General features: G+C 38.1%; 1 protein-coding gene across 1 annotated transcript in view; it reads left to right on the top strand.

The window, feature by feature from the left end:
- Positions 1-13,407, top strand: part of LOC145989837 (uncharacterized) — a 64,416-nt gene extending 51,009 nt beyond the window's left edge. Inside the window, exon 3 of the mRNA XM_083125239.1 lies at positions 10,917-13,407. Coding sequence (XP_082981365.1) covers positions 10,917-12,114 — 1,198 coding nt within the window. The 3' untranslated portion in view covers positions 12,115-13,407. The remainder of the gene's footprint in view (positions 1-10,916) is intronic.
- Positions 13,408-16,165: the final 2,758 nt, after the last annotated feature.

The following is a 16,165-nucleotide window of genomic DNA, read 5'->3' as shown; positions in this document are numbered from 1 at the left end:
TTACACTGGTATCCCTACAAGATTCAAACTGTGCATCAATTGAAACCCCAAGATATTCCACAATGCCATGAGTTTGCCCATCGGTTTTTGGCATGCATGGAAGTGGATGACATGTGGCCGGGGAATATTCTGTGGACTGACGAGGTGCATTTTACTCTGGACGGTGCAGTGAATACTCAGAACTGTCGCATATGGGGTTCCACTCGTCCACATGTTGTGCAGGAACAACCATTGCACTCAGGTTACGTGACTGCTTGGTGTGGATTCACTAGCTTCTTCATTCTTGGCCCGTTTTTCTTTGAGGAGATGACACCTCGAGGGCCTGTTAGGTGTACAGTGGCATCTGCACGTTATAGGGACCTCCTTGTGCTACACGCGATTCCAGCTATGCAAGAACAGAACTGTGAACACACCACCATTTTCATGCAAGATGGGGCAACACTACATGTCGCTCGCCACGTGAAAGATTTGCTGCGAGAAACCTTCACTAATGACTGCATCATCTCTAGGCAGTTTCCAGATGCATGGCCATCCAGATCCCCCAACCTTAATTCATGTGGCTTCTGACTGTGGGGATATTTAAAAGATAGTGTCTATCAGGGTCTCTGCCTGATATGAAGGCTAGCATACAACAACATGTCGCTCAGATTTCACTAGACATGCTGCGACCAACTATTGACCATAATTGGAACTTTTATTTTTTGCATAATTCGCAAGCGCATTCTTTCATTAGCATACCTACGAAGTTTCAGACTGTTACTCTCATTACAGCCCCGTACTGTACCACTCTGAACACCGTCACTTTAATTATAACCACCTGGTATATATATAATATAGTACATACATGCAAATATATATATAGTGTGTGTGCGCGCGTGCGCGATTTGTAATTAAATAATACACTTACAAGGGAGGTCTAAGTCTTCCATTCCCCATTTCCATGAAACTTGGCAGGTGTATAGAGCCCCCCCCCTCTCAAATGTCAAGATGAGGAGAAATTGAAGTGGAGATCTGACCCCGAAACCAAGTAAATATGGCATAGGAAGAAACAGGGGACATAGGGCCTCTCTATACAACTGTCAAATTTCATGGGAATCGGAGGGGGACACAGGGGTCAGATGATCCCCACGTCAATTTGTCCTCATCTTAATATTTGAGGCGGGTATTGCCCCCTAAAACAGTCTTTTAGCCGAAACAAAAAAACACGTATTTCTTCCTTTGGGACCCTCTATACACCTGCCAAATTTCATGGAAATCGGAGAGGGACACAGGGGTCAGATCCCCACTTCAATTTGTCCTCATCTTGACAATTGGGTGGGTTTTGCCCTGTAAAACCGTTTTTTAGCTGAAACAAAAAAAAAACCACGTATTTCTTCGTTTGGGCCCCACTATACACCTGCCAAGATTCATGGAAATCAGAAGGGGACACATAGGTCAAATGCCCACTTAAATTTGTCCTCATCTTGACATTTGAAGGGGTTTTGCCCCATATAACTGCTTTTTAGCTGAAACAAAAAAAACACGTATTTCTTCCATTGGGCCCCACTATACACCTGCCAAGTTTCTTGAAAATCGGAGGGGGACACAGGGGTCAGATCCCCACTTCAATTTGTCCTCATCTTGACAATTGGGTGGGTTTTGCCCTGTAAAACCGTTTTTTAGCTGAAACAAAAAAAAAACCACGTATTTCTTCGTTTGGGCCCCACTATACACCTGCCAAGATTCATGGAAATCAGAAGGGGACACATAGGTCAAATGCCCACTTAAATTTGTCCTCATCTTGACATTTGAAGGGGTTTTGCCCCATATAACCGCTTTTTAGCTGAAACAAAAAAAACACGTATTTCTTCCATTGGGCCCCACTAAACACCAGCCAAGTTTCTTGAAAATCGGAGGGGGACACATAGGTCAAATGCCCACTTAAATTTGTCCTCATATTGACATTTGAGGGGGGTTGCCCCCTAAAACAGTTTTTTAGCCGAAACAAAAAAAAAACATTTATTTCTTCATTTGGGCCCATTTATACACACACCTGCCAAGTATCATGGAAATCGGAGGGGGACAAATGGGGTCAGATCCTCACTTCAATTTGTCCTCATCTTGACATTTGAAGGGGTTTTGCCCCATATAACCTGGGCCCCACTATACACCTGCCAAGTTTCATGGAAATCTGAGGGACACAGGGGTCAGATCCTCACTTCAATTTGTCCTCATCTTGACATTTGAGGGGGTTTTGTCCCCTAAAACGGTTTTTTAGCTGAAACAAAAAAAACACGTATTTCTTCCTTTGGGCCCCACTATATGCCTGCCAAGTTTCATGGAAATCGGAGGGGGACACTTAGATAACCTCCCTTGTTAGTCTTACACTTTGTAATTATATAACACTGCATATATTATAATGTTTTATTTTAATTTGTAAAACTGTAACTGTAGAACAATTGTATAATTTTTGTATAACATTTCTATCTTGTTATATGTGTTAAAGGTTTCATCCTGGAATGGAATGTCTCACATTTATGTGTGTTTCCATTTCCAATACATTCGAATGAATGCATATTCGGTTCAATGGCATTTATAAAATCACCTCAGACATTTTATGTTAAACAAGTAAGATTATTTTTGTGCACCAGTGTGTTAGCTGATGCGTAGTATTTTAGGAACAACACTTGAAAAAAAATTCTTGTAGTACTAACTAATGAAAAATTTCTTTGTAATCGAAGATCATAATACCTTTTAAGGTGTGGTAATATTATAATGGGATTGAGATACGAAACTCTCGGATCCGGATCCAGATCCGAAACTTTCAGACCCGGATCTGGATCCGGAACTTTTGGATCCGGATTTTTCGGATCCGGATCTGTTTGGCCATCCCTAGTACAAATACATAGGTTCAAATTAAACAATATAATTTGCTTGGAAGCCATTCACATATATCTTACACAACTGGTTACTAAATACAAATTCTTCTTCTTCCTCTTATCATGCATCTATCATCTCCTCGTGGAGCCTCTTTTTTGTTGTAAAGCGATCACCTACTCCGGTGAAAAGTTTGAGCATTTTCCATGTGAGCTTATGGGGGTAACTTTAGTCACGATTATCTCGAGAACCAGTTGACAGAACGTTTTCGAATTTTAACTGAACACTGAGAAAGGATATTTCTAGATAAGCATGGATTGATATCTTCCTTTTATGCATGAACGCCCCTAAAATTAATTAATTCATTTTGATCACTTTTTTTTTCACTTGTCTTGGCTGAGCAACCCTGCTCCCGGCTGGCAAGCTCACTGCAGATGCTCGCAGTCGTGGTCGGCTAATGACCTTGTAGAAAGAGGGTTGGAACATGGAAGGTGTTTTCGTCCCAACACACAACAGGTTTAGAAGATAAACAGAAACCAACATGTGTTTTGAACTTTTAAATTGTAGACTGGAAATGGTGGAATGAAAGTGGTGAAGTGTGTTCCGAACGCACAAGAATATGAAGTTGGGATGTGGTGCGAGAATATGCGTCAACTTCCTGTGAGGGTGAATTATGTTTCTAAAGCAGTGGCATTCCCATAACGGGGCTGGTTGTGACATTATTATTGTTAATGTAAAATACACTATTGCCGATTCTTACATTCTTCGTTTTATGCAAGAAAGCTAGCCAGCCTACAGTTGAAAGTGAGGTCCGAACCACAAGGGGCCTCCATCGGGTATTGGCCGTGGCTCCTAGATTACAAGGCAGCGACATTATACCACTACGCCATAGGGAAAAATCCACGTATAAATACATATATACAGAGATAGCCAACAATGTTAAGTTTGGGGTAACCAGAACCAGGTACCTGGATCTGGATCCTAGAACCGAGTGTCCGTTGAATGGTTATTATTTGTCACTGGATAATTGCAACAATGATGAAGAATGAGGAGTAGATGAAATTGTTGAACTGCCACTCAGAAAGAACTCCTATGTCCTGGTCTGGTTTCGAACCCATGGCACCCGGTGTTTTAGCATGCTATGCTAACCGCTTCGCAGGCAGGTCGACCCAAGTGTCCGGATTTCGGGTTGTGGATATGTGCATTTTAGACCAATTAACTATTAAACCAATCATTTTGACAGCTCTTAAATCACTATATGTGCATGTCTATTATTTTTTTTATAATTTAACTTTTCTACTGTGAAATTGATTTTCAGAAAGTGTTGTGTAAAATATCAATTGCAATATGTATTTGACAAGTGTTTGTTGTGAGAGGAGCCTGTGAGGCCTAAACACACCCACTCAATAAAGGCGATTCTATACTAATGCAATGAAACATTTCAGGCACAAAATACAAGTATTTATGCCAATATAATATTTCAATACTATTGCAAACACTATAAAAAGGTAAAACTCCCATGTATAGCACCATGCCACGAAGGCACAGTTAAAGGATGTGAGGGTAGGGTCCCACACATTCTCGATCTAGGTTCTTTAGTAGGTGACGTGATCAGTACCATGCTCCGGCTGCCTTTACCCTCCAGGGTTGCCCCCATGTGCCCATTGATTTGAGGCTGGGTGAGCCGCAGAGCTGCTTTATGCGAAGACGAGGCCAGGGAGATTCTGACCTTAGATCACCCTGCATGGGAATCGAACCTGCGTCTCCTGCATGGCAGTCGGATGCCTTACTGACTTATACTTGTGTCAGACATGTGGCATGTTGCCCCATCTTGCTGGTACCAGCCAAGTGTCAGTTCCTTGTCATCCAACTGGTTCTACTGTTGCCAAAGATGGGGCAACATGCCACACGTCTGATGCGAGTATGGCTGCGGTGGAATCATTTTCCCCTCACTGAGTGATTTCAAGAGGATTATGGCCCCCAAGGTTACTGGACTTGACCCCCCTGACTTTTTTCTGTGGGGTCACCTTAAAGGTAGTGTGTACAAGAACAAACCACGCACCATCGATGAATTACATGAGAACATCTGCCGTGAAATCCAGGCAGTCACACTGAATACTCTGGCAGCAACATTCACGAACATGCAGCGCCGTGTTAAACTGTGTATACAGGTGGGGGGAGCACTTCTTGTAATGTACCTTCATTTCTCAACCATAAAGGTATGTCATGTACAAATTTGGTTTCTCTTTTATTAAGATTTTTATAACACTTTTTCCGGGGCCCCTTACGAGTGGGACACCCTGTATTTGATGAGTGGTACATGCTGAGTGAGCCTTGTTGAGACCATGTACACCAATCAGGAACAAGCAGATATGCACTTCATGTATAATTTGGCAGATGGCAATGCTGTAGAGGCCTGTCGTTTGTACCACGAAAGGTACCCACACTGAAGATGCCCAGATAGGAAAACATTTGTGAGTATCCATCGCCGCCTGTGTGAATTTGGCAATTTTGCACCTCATGTTGTTGAAAGAGGACAACCTCGATCTACGACTCCTGTGCAAGAAGAGGAGATTCTGGATATTGTGACTGCAACTCCTGAAATCAGCACACGAATGTTAGCAATGCAAGTGGATATTCCTCATTCCACTATCTGGAGAGTATTTCGAGAACAACAGTTGTATCCCTACCATCTGCAACGTGTACAGGCATTATCACCAGCAGATTACCCTGCACGTGTTGTGTTCTGCCAACGGTAATTGCAGCAATGTGCTACAACTCCTAACTTTCCTGGGCATCTTCGGTGTGGGTACCTTTCATGGTACAAAAGAAGGGCCTCTACAGCATTGTCATCTGCCAAATCATACATGAAGTGCATATCTGCTCATTCCTGATTGGTGTACATGGTCTCAACAAGGCCCACTCAGCATGTACCACTCATCAAATAGCTGGTTGTGTTACAGGAAACCACCTGTGGAAGACAGACAAATTCCAGTGAGCTCATGTTATGACAGCGAATAACTCACAAACAAAACATTTCCGGACCTATGTTCATATCAACTTTTTTCATTGTTAACATGTAAGGAACATGCTCCTGAAGTTATGCCACCTATTTCTGGGACACCCTTATATGTATATACCGTAATTTCTAGTGTACTGTGTTACTGACAAGCGTTATTGTCAGGTAAACCATCTGTCGAATAAACAGGAAAAGTGGAAACGAGAGAGAAAATATGCTACAACGGGGTGGCTTCCTATCTTCACACTTGCACATTTTTACCTTCGGAAGGTAAGGAAAGGCAGTATTTATTTTCCACTTATCAGGCCTCAAAGCTAGAATTGACCCCGGTTGGGGGGGGGGGGGGCTGATGGGTTATCAGAAGTTTTCAAAAGTAACAGTATTGAAGGTAAATTAAATTGTGTGTGTGTGTGTGGGTGGGGGGTCATTAACCTTTTGCCGCCCAAGACCTTTTTCACAAGTAAGCCTCTGGGTACCGAGCCGATTTTGAGCAAAATGCAGAGTTTCAATTAAATAAGTGTAGATCGGAAGCTAATTGCCCTAGAGAGATGAGTGATATACCGTTGTACGCGGAATGAACAAGAGATTCAGACTATATGAAATTTTTGCAAATTCGGCATATATGTGGCGAATGGTGAATTTACCTTCGGGGTCTGCACCCAGACTGGATCATTCAGAAGATATGTAGTTTGGTCAAGTCTCTTCCTCTCTACTCGGCCCTGCCATGATCCAAGAAATGATGGGCGATCCACTCGCCTTTCCTGCTCAGTCATATTTGTTACCATCCACCAGAGTCTTGGTTGAAATCCCAACATGGAAGTAGAAGGCAAACTTTTGAGTTTCTTCTAATCTGGAATTTCTCAAAAACAGAAGAACTTCCGTGATCCTCGCGTCCATTTGTAAAGAACTCAAATTGGGGTGTTCCAATACCAATTTTCTCAAATGGTCTTTAACGGTGCGAATATATTTTTCGGTCATTCTGTTACTCAGACTACGGTACGGAGGTATGGTTAAGTGCCTTATTCCATATTGTGAACAGAAGTTCTGGAAAGTTAGGCTACTGAACACAGGACCATTATCCGACACAATATTATCTGGTAGACCTAAGTAAGAACAAGACTGTAATATGCAACGTATGGTTTCAGCCAAATCCAGAGAATGAACTGGCCATACGTCAACCCATTTACTGAATGCATCGACTAGAATGAGAAAATTATTTTCTCTGAAGAAAAAGTGCTCTATGTGTACTCTCTCCCCCACGCGTGAAACTTGGCCACTCATTCACAGGACCTTTTCTTACTTTCCTCCTTGCCAATTGACAAATATTTAAATTATCAACTTTAAACTGTGTAACGGGTTTTGATAGATCACCATCAGAAACTTTAGCATATTTGCTAGATAATAAATTATCTTCTCTCAAACCTTCACTTTCCGGTATTTTATTATTAATATCTGCATTATTATTTCATTCAGACCCAGTGTTTGTCAACACAGTGTTACATTGTGTTAACAATTTCCTCCAAGCTGGATGAATACTGTCGAGCCATGAATGTCCAATCAACGGGTAACACAGTTCTTCTTCACAGAGAATAACCGGTAATTTATACAATACATCATTCAATGAAAAATCAATGAAAGCTTGACCTTTCAACTTCAATGTATTATTATTCACACCTCGTAACTTTATTGTAGTGAATTGTGTTCACCGATGGGGAAATAATTGTTTGAAAGACTTGTTATTAAACAGAGTAACTGTAGATCCAGTATCTAGTTCACACTGTACAATTCGCAATACACAGATCAATTAGCAGGGTTCTGGTGACACAAGAACATTAGCACCATCTATAGCTTGTGCTCTTGGCTTGAAACTAACACTCCTTGCTTCTGAACGAGTGAGTGTTGCATCTTCCACTTGTGTATTTTCTGTGTTCGATGAAATAGTGTAAGTACTATCTCCTGGCGCAAGAGAATCACTAACTTCAACGTGCAATAAAGACAACTCATGAGATTCGTTGTGTATGTTTTATTCAACAAAAGCATCTAAATGTTTAATATTAGACATAGATATTTGATCAGTTGTAATTGTCTTACTCGCAACTCCACCATTATTTTTCCTAAACTTGCATTATACATGCCAATGACCTTTCTTTTTTCAAAATGAACATATCGAATATCTTGCTGGACACTGTCCAGGATCATGTCTTCTGGAGCATCTATCACATTCTTCAGTGCTTTTATAATTTCTATCCTGAGGTTCAACAAAGTTCTTTTTCTGTGCTTGTGAGGACTGGAAACCTGGTTTAAATTTCTGTGTCCCAGCAAATGCAACTAGATTAGGACTGCATTCCTTTTCACGATGTACGAACATTTGTGTTTCCCTTTCAATTAATTCCATTTGAAGCACAACATCTTGACATTTTGCTGGAGTCAATGTAGGCATCAGACCGAACGCCTACAATTATTTGCTCTACAATGGCTTCCTGTAAGTACTGTCCAAAACTACATTTAAGTGCTTGTTGCTTAACACGTACCATAAATTGTGTTGCATTCTCGTCGCTTTCTTGCATGCATTGCCTGAACTTAAAATGTTCCACATATTTGTTTATTATCTGGCCATGATGTTTAAGCAAATTGTCCTTGAGGGTCGAATACGTTTGACGTTCGACTGGTTCAGGTGCAAGGATAGGTTTTAACACTTTAAAAGTTTCAGACCCTATAACTGAAATCAGTATGGGTACTTTTCTGGCTTCATTAACATGAGCCAAACAAGATTGTTCAAACCTCGTTATTTAATATATTTCTTTCGCATGTGGCCGGAACTCTGAGCATATTTATAATTGTGGACAACTAAATATCACAATATCATAGACACAATCCATATCACATGATTTTAACTTTGTTCTTGTACAATTATTGTAATCTAGCCGTAGACACAATTTGTATCACACTGATTTGAACCTTGGCCTTGTACAATTATTGTAAATAATACACAAAGCTTGTAATCTTAGTTCTTACCATAGAAATTGATCAAGCCGACACAATTTCTTCTTGCATAAACCTATGCTGGAATGATGATTGTCACGTACTCTTCATGACGTCTTCATCCATACTACTTCTTCTCACCAAGAATATCCTGTACGACTGTGCCATAGATGTAAGCCTTGTTGTGTTGTGTTTGTGATTTCTTATCTATACATGCACAAGACATACAAGCACGTAGGTTCAAAACAATGTAACTTTAATGCCTGGAAGCCATTCACGTACATCTTACACAACTCGTTACTATGACAACCAATCAATAACATGCTATAGAATAAAATTCTTCTTCCTCATATCATGCGTCTATCAAGTATGAAGTTAAGGCTTTTTTAAAAAAAGAAAATAACACATATGGCTACATGCAGACAGAAGGCAATATAAGAAATTTGATATCGGTGGCATTTAAAGTTCAAATAGTTTCTATTCAGGCAAGAATTTGTGCTTGTAGCTCTTGCTTTGAGAACTTGTTCAGGGCAATCTCGCTGGCAACTGTAGTCTGCCATCATATTCTTGTCCTGTCGCCTTTGACATGCTCTTTTATGTAATTATGTTCTCACAAATGCACTGAGTGACCAACTGGAACTAATCCATAAATATTCCTGTTGTGCAAGAGATCACACAAAAATGTACTTAGAACTATGGAGAAATAATCGCCATACTTTGGACTATACGAGGTAAGACCTAATTGGGTGAGAAGTCCTGGGATATCATGGCAGTAAACAGAGTGCTTGTATTCTGAAAAGAAGTCCACAAAAATCTGCTCTCACTTTCGGAAATATGACACTTTTGCTTATCAGTGCAGTATAATCTTTTCTTCCAGCCTGCATGCTATTAACTCAACTGCTTTCTTATGTCTAAGTGAAGAAGCCATGATCTGTTATGAAAAAGTGGAAAAAAAAAAAAGTGTTTTAGGGCCATTCAGATGATGTAGTGGGAATGTTGTCAACTTGTCATCAAAGTATCCTGGGTTCGTTACCCGGTGGAAGCACACAATGGTCAGATCCCACTTTAAACTGCAGGTCCGGTCACTATTATTCTTTCTACACATAAACTGGACTTGAAAATACATTCAAAGAATCAATCCAAGGTGTTTTAGTGCATGGTTCGGGTAAATCTAAGTGTTATTATCCACCTATCCCCTTTTTCACAAAAGTAAAAGTTTCAAATTGCATGATAACTATAGCATGTACAAGAAAACCGGTTTCATATTTGAAATCAGCGTTTAAAAATTACATAGAAAAAGTTGAAAAATCAAATGCAAAAGAATATAAGAAAAAAATATTCCTCTGTGTTATCAACACAAAGTGATTTGATTACATGACAGAATTTGATCAGATTTCCAAGATTAAAAAAAAATATTCTCAAGAAGCTGCATGTCCAGAAACGAGATATTTGCTTACATTGTATTGATGGTAACCTAGGGAAAGAAGACGAGCGAATTTAGTCATAAATGGTTTTGCAACCATTTATACTTACATAATTTCATTGTTTGTGTAACTTTTGAATTTGTTTTTATTTTTTTCATGTAAGTTCAAGTGAATTATTAAAATACTGTAATGAATAATCTCTTACATTACAAAAGTTTTTTGTATTCTTGAAAAAATCTTGTCACCAACATAAAATAATAAACGAATTTGGAATATCAAAATTGGTGTTGTAAGTACACTTTATGTACATATAGCCTAAGTGGGACTGGACCTACAGTTTAAAGTGAGATCCAATCCACTGTGCATGGTGCCTCCAAAATTAAAAAAAATCTTATCCATTAAATAAATAGATTAAAACAGTTAAAAATAAAATAAAATATGAATACAAAAATATGAAAAAGAGTCAAGAGGTACAAATTAAAGTAAGCTTGTGAATGCAGTTAATTTATATCTGTTGTAAAAAGTACATGTCACTGCTCACGAAAGTGAAATAAGTGTGTGTCCCGAAAGGTTAATGTGCTTTTTCTGAAATATCCTGTCATAAATTTTGTTTCATAAGATATCTCTGCTTTCAGGTTATCACTGGAATGCAAATTGACTAGAAGTCACTTTCAGCAAGAACCTTACTCATCTTCAAGCAAAAACTTCAAGTTGATGTTACTTCCATTGAAATCTCCTACCATTTGCAGGGGTGGCAGTAATTTGTTTGATGACAAATGTGATCTTGTGGTTGATGTGCGAAATGAAACTAGAAAAGAATCTTTTGTTTGTTCAACATGTAACAAAATATTTGCTCGAAAGGCAAATCTTAGAGCACATTCAAAAATTCATAGTGGAGTGAAACCCTATGAGTGTACAATATGTAACAAATCATTTGCTCACAAGATAATTCTTACAGGACATTCAAGAATTCATACTGGAGAAAAGCCGTATGTGTGTTCAACATGTAACAAAGCATTTGCACGCCAGGAAAATCTTAGAGTACATTCAAAAATTCATACTGGAGAGAAGCCGTATGTATGTTCAGTGTGTAACAAATCATTTGCACACAGTGATGGTCTAAGAAGACATACAAGAACTCATAGTGGAGAGAAGCCGTATGCATGTTCAACATGTAACAAAGCATTTTTACGGCAGGAAGATCTTAGACGACATTCAATAATTCATAGTGGAGAGAAACCCTATGTGTGTACATCATGTAACAAATCATTTGCTTACAAGATAATTCTTACAGGACATTCAAGAATTCATACTGGAGAAAAGCCATATGTGTGTTCAACATGTAACAAAGCATTTGCACGCAAGGAAAATCTTAGAGAACATTCAAAAATTCATACTGGAGAAAAGCCATATGTGTGTTCAACATGTAACAAAGCATTTGCACGCAAGGAAATTCTTAGAGAACATTCAAGAATTCATACTGGAGAAAAGCCGTATGTGTGTTCAACATGTAACAAGGCATTTGCACGCAAGGAAAATCTTAGAGTACATTCAGGAATTCATAGTGGAGAGAAACCCTATGTGTGTAGAACATGTAACAAATCATTTGCTTACAAGCAACGTCTTAGAGAACATTCAAGAATTCATACTGGAGAAAAGCCATATGTGTGTTCAACATGTAACAAGGCATTTGCATGCAAGGAAAATCTTAGAGAACATTCAAGAATTCATACTGGAGAAAAGCCGTATGTGTGTTCAACATGTAACAAGGCATTTGCACGCAAGGAAAATCTTAGAGTACATTCAGGAATTCATAGTGGAGAGAAACCCTAAACACACTTGCACACGTACCGTTCTTTTGCCAGGGTAGTTTTCTGTGAAAATGCCAACCCTCACAGCATGTTTTTTCACAGACACAATTGGGGTTCTCGCCATGACCTTGGAGGCATGAAAGCCAGATGGTTTCTGCCCTCTGTTGCCAACCTCCCAATAAGAAAGAGCTGTTTAATCTGTGAAATTCTGCTAAATGCTGATGAATTTTGCTAGGATCTAAAAAACAATAACAATGAATTGTTATTGATAATTAGTAACAGTAATTTATTACTGATTATTTTTAGGATGCTTGTAATTTTAGGTGATGCATCTGTTTTCCGAGATGTGTTCAACATTAAAGTAGAGAAAATTTGAGATGATTTATCAACTACAAAGTGGAACATGCACTTTATTTATGCCCCAAAATTTTCTACCAATTCTTTCCATGAAATGTTCCTTGCGAGGTAAATGGGAGAATAAAGAAAAGATGAATAGGAGAGAGTGTGTTTGGAAAGGCATGTTTGGATTTAAAATCTGTATGTCATTTTATTTTTAATTTCTCAAAATATCGTTCTTTGAAGTTAATTTCTCCTTCCCAGAGGAGCAAGTCAGCAAATTATGTTAGATTTTCCCATTATGCAAATGCAGAGTGCTAGGTGTCAATGAAACTCAATTTGTGATAGGTTCTAGCATCATTATGGTAGGGTTTGGATTGCTGGCCTGCCTCAAAATAACTTCAAGCTAAATTTTATAACTTGGGTCTGTGTCCTCTTTTTCATTGCCTGAGGCGCAGGGACCTGGTCCTGACTCTCGATGTGTCAAGGGGAGCTCCGATGCATTCGACCATCAAAAGGTCCTTCCAGGAAATTTGTCAAACGGAGCTACGTGTGCTCCTTTACCATTTAGCCCCATTGTTTCTTGGTGCACTCGATGTCGAAGTAGGATATGCCATCGATCTTATCGGTACGTGTGCAAATGTGCTAAGTTTGTACAACATGTAAAATATCATCTTATCACGTAACTTCTTAGAGGACATTCAAGAATCCATACTGGACAGAGCCGTGTGGTTCATTCTATGTTAGGTTGACCAATTTCGAAAATGTTTCCAGGTCATAATTGTGGATTTGGATGACACTTTCGCAGAGTCTCATTATCTTCCAAATTATGGAAAATTCAAAGCTTCTTCTTGGTTTGCACTAGTTGTGTGTGAAAAAATTAAATTTTGTAATAACATAATATGTAATTTAATATTCTTATGTGATTCTTGAATATATTAAAGTTAAAATGTTGTTAAATTGATGAATATTATAGTGGAATACGTACCCACTAATACATATTATTCAATATTTTTGAATAACTTTTAATTATTAAAATTTTGAAGTATCAGTATTGGTATTGGTGGGAATTGGTGATCAGCATCTATGCCAGTTCTACAGGGTGTCTACCTGTCAAGAATGTAAACAAAAAGTCGGGAAATCAACAGGTAGGTCAAGATAGTCAAGGAATTATGCTTGTCAAGAATTTGTGCTATTTTTTTTTTCCAGTATAGTGAATTTACTTTGTTTTACAGGGTGTATAGCGCAAGCTGACACACTTCAAAGTACACGATAATAGATGAAAAAAAGTCTCAGTAAACATGAGTCTGCAAACGAGCCATTTTCAAGATAATTCCAAATGTGTGTTTGGAAGCTGTCACTGATTTCATTTTGTAAACACAGAGTGCTTTACTCCTTGCGCGTTCCAAGGTTTGCTCTTTTCCCAAGAGGTGGTTTTGTAATCAAACAGGATGGATACAATCAGTACACAGTCTAATCATACTGTGGGAGTCACGTCAGTTGTGCTGTACTGCATAGTTAAAATGGAACCTTACAGTAACGAAGAGTACATTTTACCAACTAGGACAACGTTTACAAACAATGAAGTCAGTGGCAGCTTGTAACCACACATTTGCAATTATCTCAAACGGCTTGCTTGCAGACCCATGTTTACTGAGACTTGTTTGCTTCTATTATTGTGTACTTTCAACTGTGTCAGTTTGAGCTATTACTTATTTCAACTGTGTCAGTTTGCGCTATTACTTACAATACACCCTGTATACTTGTACTGGGATTTGATAAAATTGAATATTTGGAAATTAAAATTGTATTGAGTTGTGGTTAAGATTTGTTTATTTTGTTTTTAATTATTACATACCTGCATGCATAAAGTTTTGTAAAAATATCAACTAAAGTAATGTGGCTATTCTCCATCCAAGATGAAGTCTGATGCATTATTTTTTACATGGATTAAAGCAAGTCTAAATTTCTTGTTAAAGTACAGCTTCAGTTTTTATCTTACCTGTCCTGTGGTAGGGATCTTTCATTGAATAAGAATATACATTTTTTTTTACTTCCAACTATACCTAAGTAGTGGGTAATTAAATAAATGTTAAGAGAAAGGTGGTGGGAAGTCAAGAAAATGGAATGAAAGGTCAAGAAAAAGTCATTAAAAAGTCAAAAATTTTGTTTTTGTTATTTTGGTAGACAACCTGTTCTAGTTGGTATCAGCTCAGCTCTAAATAAATCCAAAATTTGCCTTAAGAAGCATTTCATATCCAAACATGCATATTTTGTGTACCTGAAAATCCACCCAGGAAAGTGGTGTTATATTTTCTAGTAACTCTGATCTGCACTGATGAGACAAATTAGGTTGCCTCCATATCTAGCACACAACTCATGTTACATGTGATTCAAGATACAAGAAATGAAAACATAATGGAAAATGGTGGATATTAGAAATGGTGTACCACAAAAGGAACAGATGATATTCAAGCCTCACCACATAATCAGACATTACCCTAATGTGTGTCAAAATTCCAACTTGTTATTCTTGCATGTTGCAGTTCTATCCTGGAAGGTAGGCCTTTTTTTCTGGTGTCCTCAGATATTTAACTTTCCATTCTGTTTCTGAAATAAATGCGTGTCCAATGACATTTAACTCTCACTGTTAATGTCTGTTTCTGTGTGTGTATTTATGTATACAAGAACTGTATGCAATCGTCTACTTCCTTTTTAGTGATATTTGTGAGGTTCAAGCCCAATTTTTTAGTTGTGGTTATCTTTTGCATTACATGTTTTCAAACCTTAAAAACGCCGGAATGTAACATACATTTCACGTTTGGTTTTTCAACTTTGGATGATACTGTGACAGGTATTTTTTGGAGCTACATGTTTTGACTGCTACATGAGCTTTGAGGCATCCCATTAATAATTAGTAAAGTTTAATTAATTTGATTCTGGTTACATTTCTACTGAACAAAGTGGGACAATTTCTCCCATGAAAAAATCCCAGTTTTTACATTAGATATTATTTTTTTTCTCCGAGAGCATCAAAAGCAAGTGGGCTGTTCGAAACAAGAATGAAACACATATTTGGCAATATGTACTATTTTTAACACTCCCATCCTGCCCTTGCCTATGTGGCTGGCTGACGAAGTTCAAGTTTAAAAAAAAATAGATTTTTTAAACTTTTATCTTCTTCTATTTTATAAATGAAATTTAAGTTTATTCGACCATAAGTGTGTAGTCTAGTGTGTACTGAAGATAACAAGATGTAATTTTTACTCAAGCATTCATAGTTCCGTGCCAAAAAAACATCACGGCTCTTACATTTGGGAATATTTTTCTAAGAAAGTATCTGCAGCAAGTGTGCAATTCTTGGTATGAGAATGTAATGCATATCGGGCAATCTGCAGGTACTGTTTTGAACCCTCACTTTCTCGTGGGGCCTGATAAATTATTAATTTTGGGATGAAAATAAGATATTTTTTTTACTTTCATCATCTATTTAGGAAAATAAGATTTTTTTTTCAACAATAGTCATGTAGCTTTGACTACTAAAATGACGAGATATAATTTGTAACGTAGTTACCAAGATATAAAATTTTATTTAAAACCTTGGGCAATTTTAAACTTTCTCCTGAAAATGCACTCGGTGATTAAGGATTTACATTTACTGTGCACTAGTCCCATGGAGTAACAAGTTGACACACATTACGGGAAGGTCTCATTACTCTTGGTTTGGCTCAACTTGG

This window comes from Lepisma saccharinum, chromosome 7 (assembly GCF_977018435.1).
Source record: "Lepisma saccharinum chromosome 7, izLepSacc3.1, whole genome shotgun sequence".
Classification (NCBI taxonomy): domain Eukaryota; kingdom Metazoa; phylum Arthropoda; class Insecta; order Zygentoma; family Lepismatidae; genus Lepisma; species Lepisma saccharinum.
The sequence above is the reverse complement of the archived record's forward strand: the minus strand, read 5'-3'. Positions and strand labels throughout refer to the sequence as shown.